The sequence below is a fragment of the Pelecanus crispus genome, chromosome 2, assembly GCF_030463565.1.
Source record: "Pelecanus crispus isolate bPelCri1 chromosome 2, bPelCri1.pri, whole genome shotgun sequence".
In the NCBI taxonomy this organism is placed as follows: domain Eukaryota; kingdom Metazoa; phylum Chordata; class Aves; order Pelecaniformes; family Pelecanidae; genus Pelecanus; species Pelecanus crispus.
In genome coordinates, this window is record NC_134644.1 from 127,341,822 (window position 1) to 127,365,780 (window position 23,959).

Genomic DNA, 23,959 nt, shown 5'->3' on the forward strand with positions numbered 1-23,959 from the left:
GTCCATTATCCACTGTGATAGCAGAAGAGCAACATGAGCTTTTAGAGGTCACCAGTGCTGCTGGTTGAGCATGGATGAGCTGTTCCTACAGTTTAGATAACCATGATGCAAAGTCACTGGGGAATGAGAAACTGGGTTCTTCTAAAGGACCAAGTCCCTCTGTCCAAATGGAAATTTATCTTTTTCTGTGGTGCTTGAGATAAACTTACTGTTCTTTAGTGAAGTTCTAGAAAGCCGATTTTCGAATGTACTTTTCCTGGTGTGCTTTTTTCCACCAGGGACAAAAGAATGTTAAAAAGTGTAACTCAATATAGCAATCGTATTTGAGGTGGACTAATGACGGAAAATGTCCTGCAATTTAACTTTCTCTATAGCTCCTGCTGTTCTTGTCTTAGGTTGCAGTTATCACCCTTCATAAGCTATTTCATAAGTTATATTGGATGTGGTCATGCTCTTTATTTTTTCTAGAGAACTTTAATGTATGAAAAAATTTAGTTAGCTAATGGTTTCACCACTATTAACTGAAAGTTGTCTCAACATACAAGACAGGTGCATAGTGCAAGACTGTATAGTGCACTCCAGTGTATGTACAGCATGACTTCCTCAGTGCAATTTTAAATAATGTGTCCAGCGATGGCCAGCACCAGATTACAAACAGCTACAGGCATGTAAGAGGCAGAACTGGACCCGGTTTGAATACATGAACTGTGCCAATGCCTTTGAGTTTTGGCAAAACTCCTATGTGCTCACAGCGTATTTCACAAAATACATGTGACATTTCCTACGGAGAAAGTCGTCCAAAATCAGACAAAGGGACAAAGGTGCCATGCAAAGAGCAGAAGAATCTTCAGGGCCACCATTTTCTGCTTTGCAGAGGAACACCAGAGGAGAGGGGGCAGGTGGAATTTTTGTTCCTTCCCGTTGTACCAGCAGGGGGATTTGTTAGGGCCCAGGCCTCATACAGGATTTCTTCCTCAGGACAGGCAGAAAACAAAGGCAGATTTTAACTCTGACCTAAAGAAGAGCACAGCATGGCCCTTGCCTTGGGGCTCATGATAAGTTCCTGATTTAGGCCTTGTTTCAGTAGTCAACCTTGAGAATCCCCACCTCCCCTGTTTGCACCTCCCCATCCACTCTCAGCCAACATCTTCCTTCAAAGGAAAGCCAGCTTCCCTTAGGAGACTGCATCACTGAGTCCTTCAGCCTGCCACAGAGGATGTGACCAGAGAGAATATGAAAGGATCCTTTCCTTCCCTGTGCCACCTCCATAGATCTCTCAGCCTAAGAGAGCTCAAGGCACAGGACCAGGGGAGCAGGCTTAGCCAGCCTGCTCCTGAGAGAGCTCATTTGGTACGTGCCTGATCCTAAAAGTGAAGCACTGCATAACAAACTCCAGGGTCTAGGATACCCCTGCTGAAATTCGACTAGCTGAAAACCTGAAGACAATAAAGGTAAAATTCAGTGGAAATGAAGTACAGGTTGTTATGTTATGTTTATTCTTATGTTGATGCATATCCCCTCTAGTCCTTTCAAAGCCAATTTCTTTGCAGTGGCCAGCACCTTGCTGAAGAACATGGCTACTGATCATTTTTGCTGCTTCCTCATTGACAGGCAGTGCAAATGGAGGAGTCTGAATATCTGACCTTTCTTCCAAATAGAAACAACATAAACAGCAAGAAAACAATGTCGTCTTTTCCCATCCCAAGAGCAGTTTTGCCTGCAGGTAATGGTGCTGAATGATTCTATGATTCTATGATTCTATGAATCAATGTATTGCTGAAACCGATGCATGATGACAAAGGCGTAGCAGTACTTACTACTGAACCAGAAGGATGCAAAGTGAGAGAAATTCCTCCTTTGCAGTGTATCCCTCTCATTCAGAACAAGCCTTGCTATGCCTCAGGCAGCTCCACTTTTACAACCACAATCAGGCATTTTTCTCTGCATTTTTCATACTTACGTGTACTGTCCTCAAGAAATTATCTCAGTGAGGCTCTCCTGTAGGGAGAGATGTTTCTGTTCCCCCTTGCCAACATGCCATTTTTCAGTGACTGTGATGGGCTAGATCAGCCTTACTCCATTTAGTGCAGGAGGACTGTGCCACCAGAGCACCAACAGAGAAAATTTTTAAACTCATGAATCAAATGTTCAGGGAGCATGCAGGAGAAAGTGTGTGGGAGTACTGGAGCAATGCTTGTGCCAGCATTGCAGATTTATTACTACAATATCAACACAGTCAACATAATTAAACCTCCCACTACAGGTCTCTCCGTCTACTGCATTACAACTGATATCCCTCCCACCACTGACAGCATATTTTCTTGACACAAAACAGCTTTCCATACACCTGCTAGCTCTGGGGTATGGAGATGCAACTACCTAAAAAGACTTCATTGGAAAATTATGGGGTACAATTTGGGCTTCAGAGTGCTTTTTCCTATTTCTCTTCTGCCCCACAATTTTTTTAATATTACATATATTGGATTCTGTGGCAGGGGGAATGGACCAAAGCACTTTGTATTAGATTCTAAATGAAATTCTCCTTCATTTAGAAATAGAAGATGATAGCCTAGACATGAAGCATTTGAGGTCAATGTTGAATTAACTTCCTCAGTTTCAACTAATTAAAAATGTCTGTGTGTTCTGCTTTGAAAAGGAAAAAAATAAGCATGCTGGAGATTCCATCATAGTGCCATATTTAAAGCACAATCTCTCTTCCACAGGTAAATTCTAGTGGGAGTTATAGATAGCTGTCTTTTAAAAAAAAAAGTTTTCTTGTCTGTTAGAGAGTGAGCAATTACTTTTTTGCATGCACTTAATGACTGGTTCTTGTTTTCAACAGTAGGTTCAGATATTTTAAAGATATTTTACCCCATGTTTGATACATTTGATTGCTAATTATTTTATTTCAAATCTGCTTTAAAACTTGAACTGCATGTTTGTGAAAACCAAAATTCTTTCTATGAATTCAATGCAGGATGTCTGTTTTTGAACACTGCCTCAGGTACAACTTGACTTTTACAGTTTAAAAAAAAAAAGAAAAAAATCTTTAAAAAATGAAAGGTATGTTAAAAAAACCCTGACCTCCCCACTCTGTCTCAAACTATTTAGTAGAAAGAAAATGTTTTGCTACTGAAGAAGACCTGCTCTAAATTTTTGACGGAACTTGGTCCACATCCTTTAACTTCAGTACTGTGAGGGTTCTGTATTTTAAAAGATTCAGGAGATAAGAAGCGATGCTTTGGGTTATGGCCTTCTGATTGCACAATCATCAAACCAGAGTAGCATAAGCTATTGGAAGAAACAAAGAAATGAACTTTGACTGGCCTTTGGAGGAGGCACTTTCTGATTTGCTTCATTAATGGAGACAGTAAAACTGAAGCTTAATATGAAATACCATGAGTAATAAGCATGAAATTTGTGCACTGCAGTACAAATCTGTTCCCCAAATATTCTCATTTCAGGGGAGGATTCTTCTGGCACAATGCCTGGGCTGCTGGGCACAGCCTGCTTGGCTGCCTTGCCCTGTGCCTAGCCTCTTTAGCAGCTGGTGCTGCTCCCAGGCAATTCACTCAGCTCCTGCTCCCACAGCTTATTATATTTTTTATTTTTTTCTTAGAAAAATATGTTTCTAAATTTAGTTTAGGGACATCAAGCCAGTTGTTGAATCACAAATATGTTCCTGCTACCAAACATAAGCAGTCTGTGCATACATTTCTACGTATATTTTCTGTGTGGGGAATTGCACTGTTCTAACTGAGGAATACATCTGAATGCATTGTGCAACTGATGCCTTGAATTTAGGAGTAATTTATGATTGTTGTAAGTCTTCTAAATCTACTAATTCATCAATCAAAACCAAAATATGCCACTCTTGAAAAATAAGAGTTCGCACATGCACACTGGGTTTGCATTGATGTCATTAAACTGGCCCAAACTCCGCATGATAACAGGGATTTACTCACCAGAAACATTATTCCCTGCCTGTGCTGTAGGCAGGAGGGCATGTGCAATGAAGTCATTAGCTAAACACAGGAAAGGAAAGACAAAATCATGCTTTTAACATACTTGTCTCCATGCTAGAAACATCTGAGAGGCAAGAAAATGCTTCACATTTAATATCTTCTTGCCATATGAAAAGCAGGCGTAAGTAAAAAGCTTTCTATTCCTGGCTTTCAACATGGGAGCAGGAAGAACAAAAGCCCTGGCTCCAAAACCTCCATCTTTGGGCCTGAGGAAAGAACTTTTATATCTACCTTTCCACCAGCCTTTCCACTTCTGCCTCCTTGACAGGAGATGGATATTAAAGATACAGGGAAGAAGGCTGTTCTGGTCCCTGTTCCTTTTTATTCCACCTGTGGTAGGAAGGGGATAAAGTTGTTTAAAAGTTCCTGTCCAAGAAACAAGCCGACAATCCATTTCTGAGCCTTCAGCTTTGTCAACTTCCAGAACACAAAACTTACATTGGCATCAATTTGACTTCACATTCAAGATCTTATTGCAGCTCAGAGTGTTTAAAGCGTTCTCTGAAATCAGCAGCTTGAAATTCAACCGTATATGCTCAGCACGAAGAGCCTGGAAAAATAAGGCATTTTCTAATTTAATGATCTCTGTGTTGGGGTGAAAAATTAGCTGCTCACCTTAGGGCCTCACTGTAAATCCAAGGCATGAAATTATTTGCAATTGCATGCCTTGCACATTATTCCCTTCCAATACATGTAGCAAATTTAATGTAGGCTGGGCTGGAGCGTGGAGGGAGGGGGGTTGCCCTGTGATACTCAGCAGTCTCTTCCAGCTGCATCTGCTAATAACAGAACCCTATCCAGCACTGCTGAAATCAGGAATTTTGCCACTGACTTGAAAGGCAGCAGGATTTAAAATTACAATGCATACCACTTATTTTCTTCCCCTTGACAATATGGCCAGTGCATTCTGGGTAGGAAGCTAAGTTTCCCAATACTAGTACATAATTTGATCTCTTGACAATAATCCACATGCAGCTAAACGGTGCCTGCATAACATTTTGTGCCTCAGTGGTTAAAGCATATCATTTGGAACCACAAAAGCAAACCAAAGACCAACTCAGAAGAAAAATAATCATTAGGTGGGGAAATGATGGAAGTGAACAAGGCCTGAAATGCAAACTAGCATGTGGGTATCCAAGGACGTTACAGTCATCTAAGTGATCATTTTGAACACAGATAAAAAAAGGATAAAGTACTGAAGTACAGAAATCACTCTGATCCCTATTAAATACCAATTCACAAAGAGACGTCTGAATGCAAAAAGCTGTTATTAATAAAGCTTCTGTAGTGTAAGAGGCATTGAGCTCTTCGCAAGTTAAAGTGACTTTTGCCTCTTGTGGTTTTGGGGATTCCAATTTCTATTTGTTTGCTTTATGTTAAGTGAACTATCTGCTTCCCTTTGCTCTTTTCTATTATCTAAGACTCCACAAGCCTCCCATTCTGAAGCGAAAATCACTTTGAGCTGGAATTTTTCTGGTCTTATGTAAATATACAGCAGAGAGAGGACATGGCCCCATCTGACTGGCACTGCTGCCACTTGCGGTCAGCATGGATGAAGTGCCTTTTGTTTCCCATCCTCTAGAGCAAATTAGGCTCTGTGAAACCCAAGAGGAAGGGAACTCCTGATGCTTTCTCATCCACCTCTAACAAGGACATGCTCTTCCTGCATACTGAATAGCTGTGGCAAGGACTCCATCTCCCTGAAACAAAACCGCTTCTTCGTGCTCCCTCTGAATTTGCAGCTTTCTGCCACAGAAGCACTGCCGCAGCAGGGTGTTCTTCCAGTGTCCACTGGGAGATACTTTTGCATAACTCCCTTTTTGTAACCAATAGTGTCCAAATCTGCCCTTGATACAAAACCACATAATACAAGCAACAGAATAAAGAGAGCATTTAAGAACCCTACAATTTGTTTCTTCCTTCCTCCTGGGAGCTGCACTATGCATTGATCAGGAGAGAGGACAACAACATACACACGGGGACACAAATAGACATCCTTCTTCCTTCTTCCCTGCTGTATGAAGGGTAAGACAGGAAATAACTGCTCAGTGCGTCAAGATTTAGAAGCTGTGCATTAGTGGCACAGCTGAAACACAAATTCTCTGTCCTCAAATATGAAGGTTTAAAAGTGTCTTCCCCCTCACTGCTGAAAGCCAGACACAGTGATCCTGAAATAGAGGTCCATGCCCTCACTGCAATTCAGATTTTTAATTAGTTTCTTCCAAAACAGTTCTACAATTACCTGTAATTTGTCCACCAGTAATTTCCTTCATTCTTAACAGAGACACAAACTGCTCCTGGTCTGCAACAGCCAGACTTTTTTTTTTTAATATAACTGTGCTTGAAAAGTCTTTCTTTAGGTCAATCCCCTTGTTACATGCAGAGAAACAGCACCAGAAATTGTATGGAGGCAGATCATTAACATCTCCTCAAAAATCTCAATTTCTTTAAAAATGAACATTTAGGAATTAGATATAAATGGAAGGAAACACAGTGGTGGTGATTTCCAAGTGGCAGTACATGTGCCCTTTTATTAATATTCAGATGTATTGCATTAGCACAGAACCTGTATCCAGTCTGCAACCGGCACTTGTATCAAGCTGCTCTATTCAGGTTGCTGCTATGACAACTATCCAGAGGCAAATGTCAGGTCAGCTCCCAGCATATGTGTCTAGGCCATAATTGCTTTGTCAGAAACCTAATAGCCACCTACTCCTACTCCTCTAACAGCTAAAAGCAATATTGTTAAAATTACTAAATGTTGCAGTATTCTTAACACCCTATTCCTATGCTACTAAAGCACTGAAAACTTTAGCTTTGCCATCCTTTTATCCCCCAAACTAGAATGAGGGTGAAGAATGTGTTTAAAGTGCCTATTTGCAAATTTATGTTCATTTATGTTTCAGTGTAAACCTGGGATCATTAAACTTTCTCTTCCTTGTGGGTTAGATATTATCTTTCACTCCACCATGATGATTACTGATATTTAATTTGCCTGGTTACATATCACAACATGGGAAAAAGTTGTAGCTGTCATCTTGATGAGAGGTTTCTTAATAAATGTATTCAGTGTTTGTCACAAAGAACTGCTTCATAGCACCATACTCCATGATAGCCTGTGCACAGTACATAGGCTTGATCTTACCAACTTGAAAAGCTCAAACAATCAAAGATTATTTCTGTTGAGTTTAGCTTTTATAATTAAAGAAACTGGTAGCTTCCACAAGATGTAGAAATATAACCTGCACATTTATCCTAATCTTATTTATCCTTATTTATTCATGAAAAGCAGGTCCTGCTTGACCAACCTGATCTCCTTTTATGACCTGGTGACCCACCTGGTAGATGATGGAAAGGGTGTGGATGTCATCTACCTGGACTTTAGCAAAGCTTTTGACACCGTCTCGCATAATATTCTCCTTGGGAAGCTGGCAGCTCATGGCTTGGACGGGTGTACTCTTCGCTGGGTAAAAAACTGGCTGGGTGGCTGAGCCCAGAGAGTAGTGGTGAATGGAGTTAAGTCCAGTTGGCGGCCGGTCACGAGCGGTGCTCCCCAGGGCTCAGTTTTGGGGCCAGTCTTGTTTAATATCTTTATCAATGAACTGGATGAGGGGATTGAGTGCACCCCCAGTAGGTTTGCAGATGACACCAAGTTGGGTGGGAGTGTCAATCTGCTGGAGGGTAGGATGGCCCTGCAGAGGGACCTGGACAGGCTGGACCGGTGGGCCGAGGCCAACTGTATGAGGTTTAACAAGGCCAAGTGTCGGGTCCTGCACTTGGGTCACAACAACCCCATGCAACGCTACAGGCTTGGGGAAGAGTGGCTGGAAAGCTGCCCAGCAGAAAAGGACCTGGGGGTGTTGGTCGACAGCCGGCTGAACATGAGCCAGCAGTGTGCCCAGGTGGCCAAGGTGGCCAACACCATCCTGGCTTGTCTCAGGAATAGTGTGGCCAGCAGGAGCAGGGAGGTGATTGTTCCCCTGTACTCGGTGCTGGTGAGGCCGTACCTGGAATACTGTGTCCAGTTTTGGGCCCCTCAATACAAGAAAGACATTGAGGTGCTGGAGTGTGTTCAGAGAAGGGCAACAAGGCTGGTGAAGGGTCTGGAGCACAGGCCTTATGAGGAGCAGCTGAGGGAACAGGGATTGTTTAGCCTGAAGAAGAGGAGGCTGAGGGGAGACCTTATCGCTCTCTACAACTACCTGAAAGGAGGTTGTAGTGGTGTGGGTGTCAGTCTCTTCTCCCACGTAGTTAGCGATAGGATGAGAGGAAATGGGCTCAAGCTGCATCAGGGGAGGTTTAGGCTGGAAATTAGGAGAAATTTCTTCATGGAAAGGGTAGTCAAGCATTGGAACAGGCTGCCCAGAGAGGTGGTGGAGTCACCACCCCTGGAAGTGTTCAAAAAATGGGTAGATGTGGCACTTCAGGACATGGTTTAGTCTAGTCTACCCTTGATTGGTTTAGTGTGGACTTGGTAGTGTAGGTTAATGGTTGGACTGGATGATCTTAAAGGTCTTTTCCAACCTAAACGATTCTATGATTCTATGATTCTAATCTTACATCATATCTTTTAACCTTACAATTTAAAAAAAAAGACATTTAACATTTATATTGAGGGAACTTTTTGAGATGCCTAGTAGAGAGTGAAATAATTGAAGCAGAGGTAGAGGTGAAGTAAGTAATACTCTTGCAACTGCAAAGTTGTCTTGCAGCCATCTCCAAATATGATCTCATGTGAAGAATTAGTCTGCATATAACAGGATTGTTCAGTGAAAGGGAAACTGTCTCCGATGTACACATGGAGACGTACGCATATCCTAATAGCTTCATTGTATTAACTCCCAAGTGCCCTGTAGATAGTGATAAAGAATTAAATCAAACTAAAGAAATTAGGGATTTTACAAGAAAAAATATTCTGATGTCTGTGCAGTGAAGGTATGAGGACAAGACCATTGTCAGGCTGTACAGTTGTCTGACTGTTGCTATTTTCAGCTAGTCTCTGGAATGAAAAGAAATTGTACCCTTTAAACTCACATTTTAAAAAAATGAAAATGCAGAAAGCTTTTTCTTATCATGTATATTCTATAAAACATTGACTGACAAGCACTCTGTGAAGAGCCTACTAATATAAAAAGCACCAGCTCTGGCTGAGAAACGCCTTTGTTAGGATTGGGAGATATGTAAGATAACTTTCATTTTCCTCTGAGCTTAAGCTCTCTTTGGGCTCAACTTGTCACTTGCTATGTAACTACAAAAGAATCATACATTGCATGTCTGATTACTTGGGGCGTAAGGATGACACAATTGTACGCAGCTCACTCCTTTGGCTACCCAAAAAACTTTGCATGCTATAGTAGCCCTTCAATGATCCTGCTCACTGAAATGGAGGTCAAATTGCTAAAATAACATGGTCTGAGTCCAGGACAGAATCCAGTCCACTGGCTTCGCAGTCATATGTGACCACTACTCTCCTATGTACAATCTCCTATCTCCTATTATTATACAATAATGACTTCTCAAAGGTCCAGATTCTTAACTAGTACAAAACAACATGGTGCCAATGAAGTTACATCAATTTTCTAAATGATCTGGCTAACTATACACAACATTTGCATAAAAAAAAATCATATACTTCTACAGACATAGTCGTCTACGATTCAGTTCTTTTCCTGCTTTCCCATATTCATCCTCACTCCTTGCTCCCAGGTGCTCACATTTTGTCTTGATCGCAAAAACTTCTCATTTCAATTAGAAGAAAAATGCTCATTTGTAAATTTTGGAACATGACAGCATGCAAGAAGAATCAATTCTAAACAACAAAACAATGAGACAAAAGGCAGCTGTTGTACAAACCACTTGTGTCCAAATAAGGATGAAGGCATTTTTTTCCTAGTATCATTCTTATTTGCTTTTCCAAAGGAAGATTTCACCTTTTCATCTTCCTTAGTAAAAATAAAGGGGCAGGTCCCCTTGCGTACTAATGCATATAAACTACTATTTCCTCTTAGCTCTTCCCTTGAAGAATTTTCATTGGTCTTTTTGATTTCAAACAGGACAGTAACAAGACTAATCCACCTTCACTTTCGATAGAGTACCATAGCCCAACACTGCTCCAGGGTGTTTTATGATGAGGTTTTATAAAAACTACACCACGCACATACCTGTTCGGAAGAAGCAGAGACTGACAATAGTTAAGATCTTAAAACAAAACTTCCGTTTCTGTGACTGACAATAAGCAGAGACACAGAGCTGAGGCTTCTGCAGCGGCAGCCCACAAAACAGGTATCCCAACCTCTGTTCACTGCCCAGGACAGTAATGACTGGATAACTTTTTCCAGATGTTTTTACTTATTTAACCATTTCTTTTGCCCAGCCAAGACAGAATTTGGTTTGTAAAGTGAAGGACACAACAAAAGAAGTCATCCTGTTTACCACATGTAATGAATACATGTAAAAGGGGCTGTATTTTAGCTCTACTTAATTTGTTGCATGACTCCCTTGTTGACAGTAGTCCAGAACCTTCAATTCAGTGCAACTGCTTCACACTGAATATTGCTAGAGATGTAATAAAGATCTTGAAGGATTATCCCAGAAGATCATCCCAAGATACCACTCAGAAGCACAGGAAATCTTAAGGATTCAGATAATGCCTCTTCTATCTCTGACAAAAGCAAGTCACAGAAGTTCAATCCAATAGTTGTTTCCGCATTTTTTTATCAACTGTGATGAAAAAAGTCCTCAAAATTCAAGACTGGAGTTACCCTTTTTCAGTATCCAGACTCAGCAGACATGATTTGGAGAGCAACACAAAAGCTCTGCATTGCCTCTGTACCCACTGCCTGATCTGGACTGTGGAAAGATCAACCAAATCCAGCCCAGTGTCATGAGCATTTCACCATTTGGCAGTAGTATCAGTAAACCTATACAATTTCAATATATAAATCTATAAAATTTGTGCAAGGGAATAAATGATTTTTATTATCAGGCACAATAAAAAAGTGGAAGCGACAGAACTCTTCAGTCAGGTAATAGGTACCAAATATGTAACTTTTCGGCACTTGAGCTACTGGCCAACCAACAGAGTTTGATCTCAAGATAATGAAAATGCACTGAAGCTAAATAGAGCACTTGAGTAACATCTAACACAATCAGACAGCCAAAGCATTATAGCCTAAGCTACCATGACCTAGTAAACACATTTATATTCCTTACAGAGAAGTCTCAGAAACTGACAATGCTTGTATTGTTGCAGTTTCAAAAACTATGGGAAGTTAACTAGTTTCCTGACAGACAAGATCACATTGAGTTTCCCATTATGACATAAATTATGAAAAATTTTATTACCATGAAAAAAAATAATTTTGAAAATTAGTAATAGATGCCAGTGAGACCAGTTTTCATTAACTTACTTTTAAAATTGGATATTTGCAGGCAGAAATTTTCAGCCTTGAGTTAGGAAATACAAAGATCACATGAGTGAAATTTAAGGCATACAGGTAGAAGGATGTTGTCTTCTTGCTTCAGACTTAACTTTATCAGACTTAATATCACTAGATCAGGGCTATATTAAGCACTGCAGCTACCAGAAATACTTGTAGAAAGTCATTCATAAGACGCAGCATTTGTGAGTGCACTGACAGACACACAGAATTGGAGAGGTTTCTTCTGAAGAGATAACAAATCTGTACACAGGATTATAAGTAGATAAAGCCAACCCTTCATGTTTAATACCTGTGAAAGAAACAGCTAACAGCCATTTGCATGGTCAGTACTCTATCTGTTCAAAAGAAAAATTGAGCTCTTAGAAGTTTCCACAGTTCTGATTTCTAAGCTGGTTCTTTTTGCTGAGCAATAATTGAGATAATTAGGACGAGAGGAAACAGCCTCAAGATGCATCAGGGGAGGCTTAGATTGAGTATTAGGAAAAATTTCTTCATGGAAAGAGTGGTCAAGCATTGGAACAGACTGCCCAGAGGGGTGGTGGAGTCACCATCCCTGGAGGTGTTCAAATAGTGGGTAGATGTGGCACTTTGGGACATGGTTTAGTGGGCATGGTGGTGTTGGGATGATGGTTGGACTGATGATCTTAGAGATCCTTTGCAACCTTAATGATTCCTAGTTTTTACTTTCATTAAAAAATAATCCAGCCACCAAGCCAGGAAACATGAAATTACTGCTCTCCCCTTAATTGGTTTAGTGGTGGACTTGGTAGTGTTAGGTTAATGGTTGGACTGGATGATCTTAAGGGTCTTTTCTGACCTAAACGATTCTATGGTTCTATGATTCTATGAGATGGTTTTTCATCAAACCACTGTTAAAATGAACACTGTAGGCAAAAACATATTTAGTTTGGAAATTAATATTATTTTACTGAAGTACAGGCTTCCATTAGGGACATACATGCAGCATGCTCAGAACTTCCTGCTTAGGGCCCATGTTGTGCCAAGGAGAGCAGCAGAAATGGACAAGAGGAGGAAAGAGCATAAACAAGACAAGAAAATTAATTCAGGAAGCTGCTGAAGTTTTGTCTTAGCTTCAGGATTGGGCATAACACTCATTGTTTTCTTAATGCCTTCACATTTTAAGGGTAATATTCTGAGAAAGGTAGTGGTGGGGATGCAAATTACACCTCACCTTGAGGCAGATCACCCCTCTGGAGAATAAAAGGCAGACTTTCACTGTGCTGCATGCAGGAATAAAGCAGCTTTAATGCAACACTTCCATTCAGCTCTGAGGGGAAGTGCTGAATGAGTGCTCTTACCAGATCCTCTTAACAATCTACTTTCCAGGACTGTCTAATGCTTGTCCTTCATTAGAAGATCTCTTGATATAATTTATGAAGTGATAATTTTCAACATCCAAATCTTATTTCCCCTTTCCTCCTCCCAAATTTCCACTGAAGGGTTCTCAAAGACTGAGTCCACCCATTGGTATAATGCCCAATTTTGGAAATCTACGTTTAAAAAGGAGAAGTAAACCCATGTTAAAACATGAAAACAAGGCTTTTTTTTTTTTTTTTTTTTTGCTATGGAACAGTAGAAACAACCTTCTGAACTTCTTCAACCTTTCTCTGTTTAAGGAAAAAATCCAATGAAAATATTTCATATTTGTCCTGGTTTCGGCTGGGATAGAGTTAATTTTCTTCCTAGCAGCAGGCATAGTGCTGTGTTTTGGATTTAGTAGGAGAAGAATGTTGATAACACGCTGATGTTTTTAGTTGTTGCTGAGTACTGCTTATGCTAGTCAAGGACTTTTCAGCTTCCCATGCTCTGCCAGGCGCACAAGAAACTGGGAGGGGGCACAGCCAGAATAGTTGATCCAAACTGACCAAAGGGCTATTCCATACCATATGACGTCATGCTCAGTATATATACTGGGGGGGGTTAGCCGGGGAGCAGCGACCGCTGCTCGGGAACTGTCTGGGTATCGGTTGTCGGGTGGTGAGCAATTGCATTGTGCATCACTTGCTTTGTATATTATTATTACTGTTATTATTATTATATTGTTGTTATTATTATTTTACTTTATTTTATTTTAATTATTAAACTATTCTTATCTCAACCCAGGAGTGTTTCTCACTCTTACTCCTCCGATTCTCTCCCCCATCCCATCGGGGTAGGGGGAGTGAGCGAGCGGCTGCGTGGTACTGAGTTGCTGGCTGGGACTAAACCACGACAGTCCTTTTTGGCGCCCAACGTGGGGCACGAAGGGTTTGAGATAAGAACAGATTAACTAGAGTGTATTAAGGAGTCTGTTAACAGTTGCCGGTCATGATATTAGTTCATCTGATCTGTACCATGTTCTTTTCTTGGCTGTGCATGTTAAAGCTTGGTGTTGGTCTGTGCATTGCGCTATGCTCTGTAGTGATTAAGGATGTTTTGATTGGGAGGTTCCTTATCAAAATCCTGACCTTGAGCATGGTTTTGTATCTGGGTTTTATACACAAGTCATTACTGTACTTCGGGTACCACCTCATGGAGAGAGTTAGCAATTATACCTTTCCCTCGGAGACGTCTGTTGTGGAGGAACTACAGAATGGCACCTTCATTACCTTATTCTATAATGCTTCCTCCCTCATTACAGAAAGTTTTCAGTATTTTGAACATCCCTGGGCAGTTAAGATACTTCTATTGATACTTCTTGGGAATATTGTTTTGGTTTTGACAAAGGTTAGTAAGCAATTTAAGAATATCATCCAGAGATCTGCCCCAAGGCTGGAGAGTTATGAGTGGCAGGGTGTGTGGGATCGTATGCGCAAGTACCTAGGGCAGTGGGGACCTCCAGTGTTTTGGAACTTCACCCCTGAACAAGTGCAGAATCCTGAAGAACTAGTAAAGTATTTGGAAGAAGTATGTTCTCACCCTGGCAACTCCAAAGAGACACAACTCATTGCAACATGCTGGGGACTGGCCCATGCCTATCGAGCCCTGTTCAACACTATTCAGTACCCTCAAGGGAAAGAGAGGGTCTCTGGATCTGATGACAAAACCACAGGCACTGCGGCTACTCCAACACCCACCACAGGTACTGCAGCCACTCCAACCCCAGTGGCAGGCACTGCGGCTAAACCAGAGAACCAACCTGCGCCGGTATCAGTTGCCCCTATACAGAAGAAAAAATACACGAGGAAATCAGTTCGTTTAGTAAGGGATGAAGATGAACCAGGGCCATCACGAGAACCAGAGGAGGAAGAACCCATAAATGAGATGGTGACCACCCGATCCCTATCCCTGAGTGAGCTGCGAGATATGCGAAAAGATTTTGGTCGTCATCCAGGCGAGCACATCATCACCTGGCTGCTCCGATGCTGGGATAACGGGGCCAGTAGCCTGGATTTAGAGGGTAGGGAAGCCAAGCAGCTGGGATCCCTTTCCAGGGAAGGGGGCATTGACAAAGCAATTGGAAAAGGGGCAAAACCGCTCAGCCTCTGGAGGCGACTTCTGTCAAGCGTGAAGGAAAGGTATCCCTTCAAGGAGGATGTTTTATACCGCCCAAGCAAATGGACCACCGTAGAGAAGGGTATCCAGTACCTGAGGGAATTAGGCGTGCTGGAGGTGATTTACAGTGACCTGAATGATGAACAGTTAACCAAAGACCCAGATGAAGTCAGGTGCACACAATCCATGTGGCGGAAGGTGGTACGGAGCGCACCAGCATCGTATTCCAACTCGTTGGCAATACTAGCCTGGAAAGACAACGAGGCACCAACGGTGGATGAAGTGGCTAGACAACTCCGGGACTACGAAGAAAAGCTCTCTTCCTCCCTACGGGCCTGTGTCTCGGCTGTGGAAAAACTGTCTGAAAAAATATGCCAAGAGTTCCAACAACTCAGAGAGGATCTGTCCTACTCCCCACCTGCACGGACCAGTGTCTCAGCCATTAGGAGTCAACGTCCCTATGCTCAAGAGAGAGGATATAGAGGATACACACCACGGGGCACCCTGTGGTTTTACCTGCGTGATTATGGAGAGGACATGAGAAAGTGGGATGGAAAACCCACCTCAACCTTAGAGGCACGGGTGCGTGAGTTGCAAGGAAAAACTATTAGGAAAGGCGGTTCTCCCAGGAAGATTGCAGCTCCAGTTTCCAGTGAGCAGTTCCCGAGACAGAGTAAGAGGGCTAATTTTACTTCCGACCTTGATCAGGGGACTTTTGATTCACATTTACAGGAAGTGAACAGCGAATACTGTGACCAGTGTTAGAGGGGCCCTGCCTCCAGCCAGGTGGAGGAAAGGGACAACCGGGTTTACTGGACTGTGTGGATTCGATGGCCTGGAACGTCAGACCCACAGGAGTATAAGGCTCTAGTGGACACTGGTGCACAGTGCACGCTAATGCCATCAAACTATAGAGGGGCAGAACCCATTTGTATTTCTGGAGTGACAGGGGGATCCCAACAGCTAACTGTACTGGAAGCTGAAGTGAGCCTAACTGGGAATGAGTGGCAAAAGCACCCCATTGTGACTGGCCCAGATGCTCCGTGCATCCTTGGCATAGACTACCTCAGGAGAGGGTATTTCAAGGACCCAAAAGGGTACCGGTGGGCTTTTGGTATAGCTGCTTTGGAGACAGAGGAAATTAAACAGTTGTCCACCTTGCCCGGTCTCTCAGAGGACCCTTCGATTGTAGGGTTGCTGAAGGTTGAGGAACAACAGGTGCCAATTGCTACCACAACTGTGCACAGGCGGCAATATCGCACCAACCGAGACTCCCTGATTCCCATCCATAACCTGATTCGTCGACTGGAGAGCCAGGGAGTGATCAGCAAGACTCGCTCACCCTTTAACAGTCCCATATGGCCAGTGCGAAAGTCTAATGGGGAGTGGAGACTAACAGTGGACTATCGTGGCCTGAACGAAGTTACACCGCCGCTGAGTGCTGCCGTGCCAGACATGCTAGAACTTCAATATGAACTGGAGTCAAAGGCAGCTAAGTGGTATGCCACAATTGATATTGCTAATGCATTTTTCTCCATCCCTTTGGCAGCAGAGTGCAGACCCCAGTTTGCTTTTACCTGGAGGGGTGTTCAGTACACCTGGAACCGACTGCCCCAGGGGTGGAAGCACAGCCCCACCATTTGCCATGGACTGATCCAGACAGCACTGGAACAGGGTGAAGCTCCAGAACATCTGCAGTACATTGATGACATCATTGTGTGGGGCAACACAGCAGAAGACGTTTTTGAGAAGGGAAAGAAAATAGTCCAAATCCTTCTGAAGGCTGGTTTTGCCATAAAACAGAGTAAGGTCAAGGGGCCTGCACAGGAGATCCAGTTTTTAGGAATAAAATGGCAAGATGGACGTCGTCAGATCCCAATGGATGTGATCAACAAAATAACAGCTATGTCCCCACCAACTAGCAAAAAGGAAACACAAGCTTTCTTAGGCGTTGTGGGGTTTTGGAGAATGCATATTCCAAATTACAGCCAGATCGTAAGCCCTCTCTATCAAGTGACCCGGAAGAAGAACGAATTCAAATGGGGCCCTGAGCAACAACAAGCCTTTGAACAAATTAAACGTGAGATAGTTCATGCAGTAGCCCTTGGGCCAGTCCGGGCAGGGCAGGATATTAAAAATGTGCTCTACACTGCAGCCGGGGAGAATGGCCCTACCTGGAGCCTCTGGCAGAAAGCACCAGGGGAGACTCGAGGTCGACCCCTAGGGTTTTGGAGTCGGGGATACAGAGGATCCGAAGCCCGCTATACTCCAACTGAGAAAGAGATACTGGCAGCATATGAAGGGGTTCGAGCTGCTTCAGAAGTGGTTGGTACTGAAGCACAGCTCCTGCTGGCACCCCGACTGCCGGTGTTGGGCTGGATGTTCAAAGGCAGGGTCCCCTCTACACATCATGCAACTGATGCTACATGGAGTAAGTGGGTTGCATTGATCACACAACGGGCTCGAATAGGAAACCCCAGTCGCCCAGGAATCTTGGAAGTGATCATGGACTGGCCAGAAGGAAAAAACCTTAGAATATCACCAGAGGAGGAGGTGACACGTGCTGAAGAGGCCCCACTGTATAATAAATTGCCAGAAAATGAAAAGCAATATGCCCTGTTCACTGATGGGTCCTGTCGTCTTGTGGGAAAGCATCGGAGGTGGAAAGCTGCTGTATGGAGTCCTATACGACAAGTCGCAGAAACTGCTGAAGGAGAAGGGGAGTCGAGTCAGTTTGCAGAGGTGAAAGCCATTCAGCTGGCTTTAGATATTGCTGAAAGAGAAAAGTGGCCAATCCTTTATCTCTATACTGACTCATGGATGGTGGCAAATGCCCTGTGGGGGTGGCTGCAGCAATGGAAGCAGAGCAACTGGCAGCGCAGAGGCAAACCAATCTGGGCTGCCGCATTGTGGCAAGATATTGCTGCCCGGGTAGAGAACCTGGTTGTAAAAGTTCGTCATGTAGATGCTCATGTACCTAAGAGTCGGGCCACTGAAGAACATCAAAACAACCAGCAAGTAGATCAGGCTGCTAAGATTGAAGTGGCTCAGGTGGATTTGGACTGGCAACATAAGGGTGAATTATTTATAGCTCGGTGGGCCCATGACGCCTCAGGCCATCAAGGAAGGGATGCAACGTATAAATGGGCTCGTGATCGAGGGGTGGACTTAACTATGGACAGTATTGCACAGGTTATTCATGAGTGTGAAACATGCGCTGCAATCAAGCAAGCCAAGCAGTTCAAGCCCCTTGGGTATAGTGAACGATGGCTGAAATATAAATATGGGGAGGCCTGGCAGATTGATTACATCACGCTCCCACAGACCCGCCAAGGCAAGCGCTATGTGCTCACCATGGTGGAAGCAACCACTGGATGGCTGGAAACATATCCTGTGCCCCATGCCACCGCCCGGAACACCATCCTGGGCCTTGAAAAGCAAGTCCTGTGGCGACATGGCACCCCAGAAAGAATTGAGTCAGACAACGGGACTCATTTCCGAAACAACCTCATAGACACCTGGGCCAAAGAGCACGGCATTGAGTGGGTGTATCACATCCCTTACCATGCACCAGCCTCCGGGAAGATTGAGCGATACAATGGATTGTTAAAGACTACCCTGAGAGCAATGGGTGGTGGGACGTTTAAACATTGGGATACGCATTTAGCAAAAGCCACCTGGTTAGTCAACACCAGGGGATCTGCCAATCGAGCTGGCCCTGCCCAATCAAAACTTTTACGTACTGTAGAAGGAGATAAAGTTCCTGTAGTGCACATGAAAAATATGCTGGGGAAGACAGTCTGGGTTACTTCCCCCTCTGGCAAAGGCAAACCCATTCGTGGGATTGCTTTTGCTCAAGGACCTGGGTGCACTTGGTGGGTGATGCGAAAGGATGGGGAAGCCCAATGTGTACCTCAAGGGAATTTGATTTTGGGTGAAAATAGCTAATGAACTGAATTGTATAATATTAATTGCTTTATAATACTGTATGTTATCTCTTAACTATATGTTATCTCTTAACTGCATGTTAATATAATAATATAGTAGGTTAATATTAAGTATATAATACTGTATATTATGATTGCTATATGCCACATCAATGGTATTGCAGTAAGAATTGCCCAGCTTAATGAAAATGAACTTTGATGGAACCATTTTGGAATGAGAACTGACTTCAGCATGCAACAGTCCAACACTGCACACCACCTCTCCTGCTCTGAAAGACTGTGATGACAGATGGAACCCAAAGTCATGGACTAAATGAACTCAATGGACATTTTAGAGGGATGGGCCATAGACGAAGGGAATGATATCTGTGTGTATATCAAGATAGGGAAAGTGGTGGTGATTAATTGGAACACATTGGAAAGGGGAGGGCCTGTGCATGACTTAGATGGTATAGAATAAGGGGTGGATACTGTCCTGGTTTCGGCTGGGATAGAGTTAATTTTCTTCCTAGCAGCAGGCATAGTGCTGTGTTTTGGATTTAGTAGGAGAAGAATGTTGATAACACGCTGATGTTTTTAGTTGTTGCTGAGTACTGCTTATGCTAGTCAAGGACTTTTCAGCTTCCCATGCTCTGCCAGGCGCACAAGAAACTGGGAGGGGGCACAGCCAGAATAGTTGATCCAAACTGACCAAAGGGCTATTCCATACCATATGACGTCATGCTCAGTATATATACTGGGGGGGGTTAGCCGGGGAGCAGCGACCGCTGCTCGGGAACTGTCTGGGTATCGGTTGTCGGGTGGTGAGCAATTGCATTGTGCATCACTTGCTTTGTATATTATTATTACTGTTATTATTATTATATTGTTGTTATTATTATTTTACTTTATTTTATTTTAATTATTAAACTATTCTTATCTCAACCCAGGAGTGTTTCTCACTCTTACTCCTCCGATTCTCTCCCCCATCCCATCGGGGTAGGGGGAGTGAGCGAGCGGCTGCGTGGTACTGAGTTGCTGGCTGGGACTAAACCACGACAATATTGGATATAGGTAAGAAAAGTGAAGGAAATTTAAAAGCAAGTAAAAGGAAAAAAATAGGAAGATGAGAAGGATAGAGCCCTTTTACCTATAAGGAACAATCCCTGTATGTGAGGATTGACATCCACTTCCCATCTCAGCATAAGCGAGCACAGTAGTGTGTGTTAAATATCCCACTCAGAAATATGCTAGAATGCTTTGCTCTCAAACTACTTTATTAATGTCACATACTTGGAATAAATAATTAAATTTCAATGGAACTGGGGCTAGAACTAAGGTTTTCTACTTCTCTAATGACTTAACTATTCCACCCTGCAGGGTGAATTTCTCACTATAACTTTTATGAAGCTACCTGACACACACTCCCATATTTTTTTTCCAGCCAAAGCTACTCAGCAAATCTATCCTGAATTCACAAATAGTTTTGCAAGCACCAAAGCTACATCAACCCATCTAATTTACTGCTTGCCAAATCAAATGGCTGGTGCTATTTGCAACTGTATCCACAGTGTTCCCAGAAATCACTGCCAAAAAGATGAGGGAGCTGAAGGAAGCACAACCCAACACCTGTTCTTCATAGGCAACTTTGCTACTTTAACATCACAATTGTAATGAAGATGATCACTTTGGAGCCATTCTGCCTACAGGTTTTGAATTCTGTAAGGAAAAGTAAAGACATACCTTTCCCCTCAGCAGTAACTGCTACCAAATTTTTCTGTGACCACAAATAAAAGAAAGAAAAATCCTATTAAGAAGTGTTTTTACTTCTGTCTACAGTTGAAAAATTGTTTTTCTTTCAACAGCTCTCTGCCTCCCTGGAGATTATTATGGGATACTCATCTAAATCACTCGAAAACTCTGCCTCACCCTGGCTGGACCAAGGAACTGAGCCACTATTTTTGTGATTACTGAGGACAGGTTAGCCTCCAGCCAGTGCAATGAAAGCAACTGATGTTTGTACAAGTCTCTTCTAGTTCTCCTTGGGGTAAGCACGTCGACTTTGTAGCTTTTTTGGTTTTATGTTTTTAAGTGTTACTGAAAAATCAGAGAACAAATGAGAGAATATAAAACCTGCACAATCTGAGCACCACTTCTAAACTAAGCCACAGTTAACATTACAGTACTTTCACATCCCATGTGATTTGTAAATCTTAAGGCACATGCACTGCAATTATGACAATACTATCAAAAAATATAACAGCAAAAAGAAATAGCAATATCCACTTTCAGCTCCTAAGCTATCAACATTCTAAGGATAGTAGTAGGAATCTTTATTCAGTTAGGGCAGGACCTGAAAGAACTCAATGGACTATGTATAAAAGAAAAATGTTCTTCTAAAAAATGTTCTTTTCCACAAAAAAGAGTTCATCTACCATGACTGAGGCATATTTTGGAACAAGTGAGATATTTGACTTTATGAAAATCATGAAGAGCATAATCATCTTTGCAGTAAGAATGTTAGACATTCACTGTAGCCGTGAAGCAACTAATAATCAAAGCCTGGAACAAGCTACCAGTGTGATTTTAAAAAATTGAAAGAAAACATGCAATTCTCAGCAAATTAAAAATAATGAAATCCTAACACGCACTAGAATAGGTGAATAATTACATAAGAAAAAATAAAATAAATATTGATCCAAGCTTTAAAAACTCACTAATAAGGTAATTGACAGCATTTTTGTATATATCACAATAACTTTTCTGTTTCAGGCAAATAGGTATTTTCAGAAACACACTATTTCACCTTACGTAGGCAAATACATATTTTGAAAGAGAATATGTGCACAGATAAACACACTGACTCATAGATACATGCATCATTCCTGTTATTGATGTAAATTATATATACTGTATGTTCTGTTCCTTTAAACTCTAGCATGCAGATTATACAATCTGCCCTCAAAATCTACAATCGTTAAACAGCAAATATATAGCTTTATCCAGCTGTTCATTATAAATATACTAGGCACTCTCATACAGCTTATGTAAATATAGACAAAGACATGCTTGTGTTTTCATTTAAAGAACTACAGCTTTTGTAGTTTAATCATTCTTGCTAGCAAGAAACATATACGGGATTGCACCACCCTTCTGCATGGCATCTTATGTAAATGAGTCCAGTGCATTTATAAATATGGATGTGGTAGACCCCCAAACAACACAGTACCTGCTGTCTATCCAACCGCATCCTTTTTGCAGCATTTCTGCTTTCACTCTCACAGGCGGAAGCCAGGATACTCTCTGCAACTGCTGAAGTAAGGTGTGAGGGAATAGGTCGTGACTATGAGAGAAAAAAGAAACACAGAAATTATTTCTAGCATAATCCACGATATCCTTTTTCAAAGCGCACAATACTGTCACCTAGGCAGGAAAGTCCGCTCATTGAAATGTAGTTTATACCAACAAAACAGGGAAATGGAACTTGTAAAGATGAAAAATGGTACTAGTTAGATGTTAAAGCTGCAGCTGATCCATAGATCCATGAGAAGCCCTTTCCCCCCACAGCTCTATTGTCCAGTGTGTGTAGTCTGGCTCATTAAGCTGTACTTTGAACAGACAGTGGCATATTCTCTGCGTTCCAGCAGCACCCTGGCCGTCTGATTCTTGTTAAGAAAACGGAAAGGCTTTTTATCCTGTACAGCATGTGACAGAGATGAGTAGTGTTTTTTTATAGTCGTAAAAAAACAAAACAAAAAACCCCAAGTGATAGGGTTGAAACATCACTCAAAACACAACAGATTGTCAGAACATTTCAGAGCAGTCTCAATCTGTAGTATATGAATATTTGCATTCCTTGCTGCAACATGACTGATGTGATTAAAATGACTTTACAAAAATCTGTTTTTCTTTTGATAATGCCAGCCTTCCAACAATGTAGATATTTTGTGGTTCAACTAGATATGGTTCATTTTTTCCGATTCAAAACCTCTCATTACGAATTTCATAGCATTTACGCGGTTTAGGTTAAAGGTGCAATGAATCCCCAAAAACCAAGGGAATGCTAAAATCCATTGTTGGTTATGAACTCCAATATGGCCTTCCCTACCAGGTCATTAAGAAGAATATTTACACACTTTTTTTTCCTAATTACATGCAAAACAGTCTTTCTGAAAGATGAAGCTCACAACAAAACTAATGTTCTTCATTAATATACAAAGATATATCTGAACTACCAAGAAAATAAAGAAAATGGGGATAACAACACAGATACTGATATACATATAAGCCCATTCCAGAGACTGCAATTTATTGGACTGGTTCTGAACTTCCATAAATTCTCAAAGCTTCATTGAACTCAAAAGTACTATATAAATCTATACCTACTGAGGAACTGGCCATATGTGTGGGGTTTTTTGTTTTTGTTGTTGTTGTTGTTTTTTGGGGGTTGGGGTTTACTTTAGAGAGCTATACCTTCTTACTCCTAAAAGCATAAATACGAACCTGCTATGAAATGTCACTCAGTTTTGGAAGCAAGTTTTGAAATACTCCCATTCAGTTCTTAGACAACCTTAGAATGGATTCATTACATTGGCTCAGCTGATTTTATGGTTTTCACAACATTCCAGAAACTGAGGAGCCAACCATTACTAATATTACATTTTTACCTTTAAAAATTCAAGTCCATTTATTGACTTTGGATGTGCTCCAAATGCCAATTTTTTTATCTGACACCGTACTTTTTCTAATGCATAGGACCACAGCCTGTCTGGAACCAGAAGCTGAACTAGCTTTTAGAAATAGACAGGGATTTATGGGTCTCCCTCACTGGTACAATAGGCTTATTTCTCCCCACTCATCCAAGAGCAAGCTCTCTGGCATCAGTGTAACAGCTGTGTAAGACAGACATCAAAAGCTGCAATCCTGCAATAAAATATACTTGGATTGATTTGACAGACAAACTATTGAACTTCTTTCCAGTTTGCACAGCAATGCATTCCCATGCACTTTTGAAAATAAATCAGTCTAAGAGATGAGAGACACTGATGTTAAACCCTGGTGTCATTACAGA

General features: G+C 42.0%; 1 protein-coding gene across 4 annotated transcripts in view; it reads right to left on the reverse strand.

Annotated features, from left to right (window-relative positions):
• The window catches only part of NOL4 (nucleolar protein 4), a 212,047-nt gene that overhangs the window by 19,612 nt on the left and 168,476 nt on the right, over positions 1-23,959 (reverse strand). For 3 of the 4 annotated variants that reach the window (XM_075705361.1, XM_075705360.1, XM_075705359.1), the window contains one exon: positions 22,118-22,231. The exons of the other annotated variant lie outside the window; for it this stretch is intronic. In XM_075705361.1, coding sequence (XP_075561476.1) covers positions 22,118-22,231 — 114 coding nt within the window. The remainder of the gene's footprint in view (positions 1-22,117; positions 22,232-23,959) is intronic. 4 annotated transcript variants of the gene reach the window in all.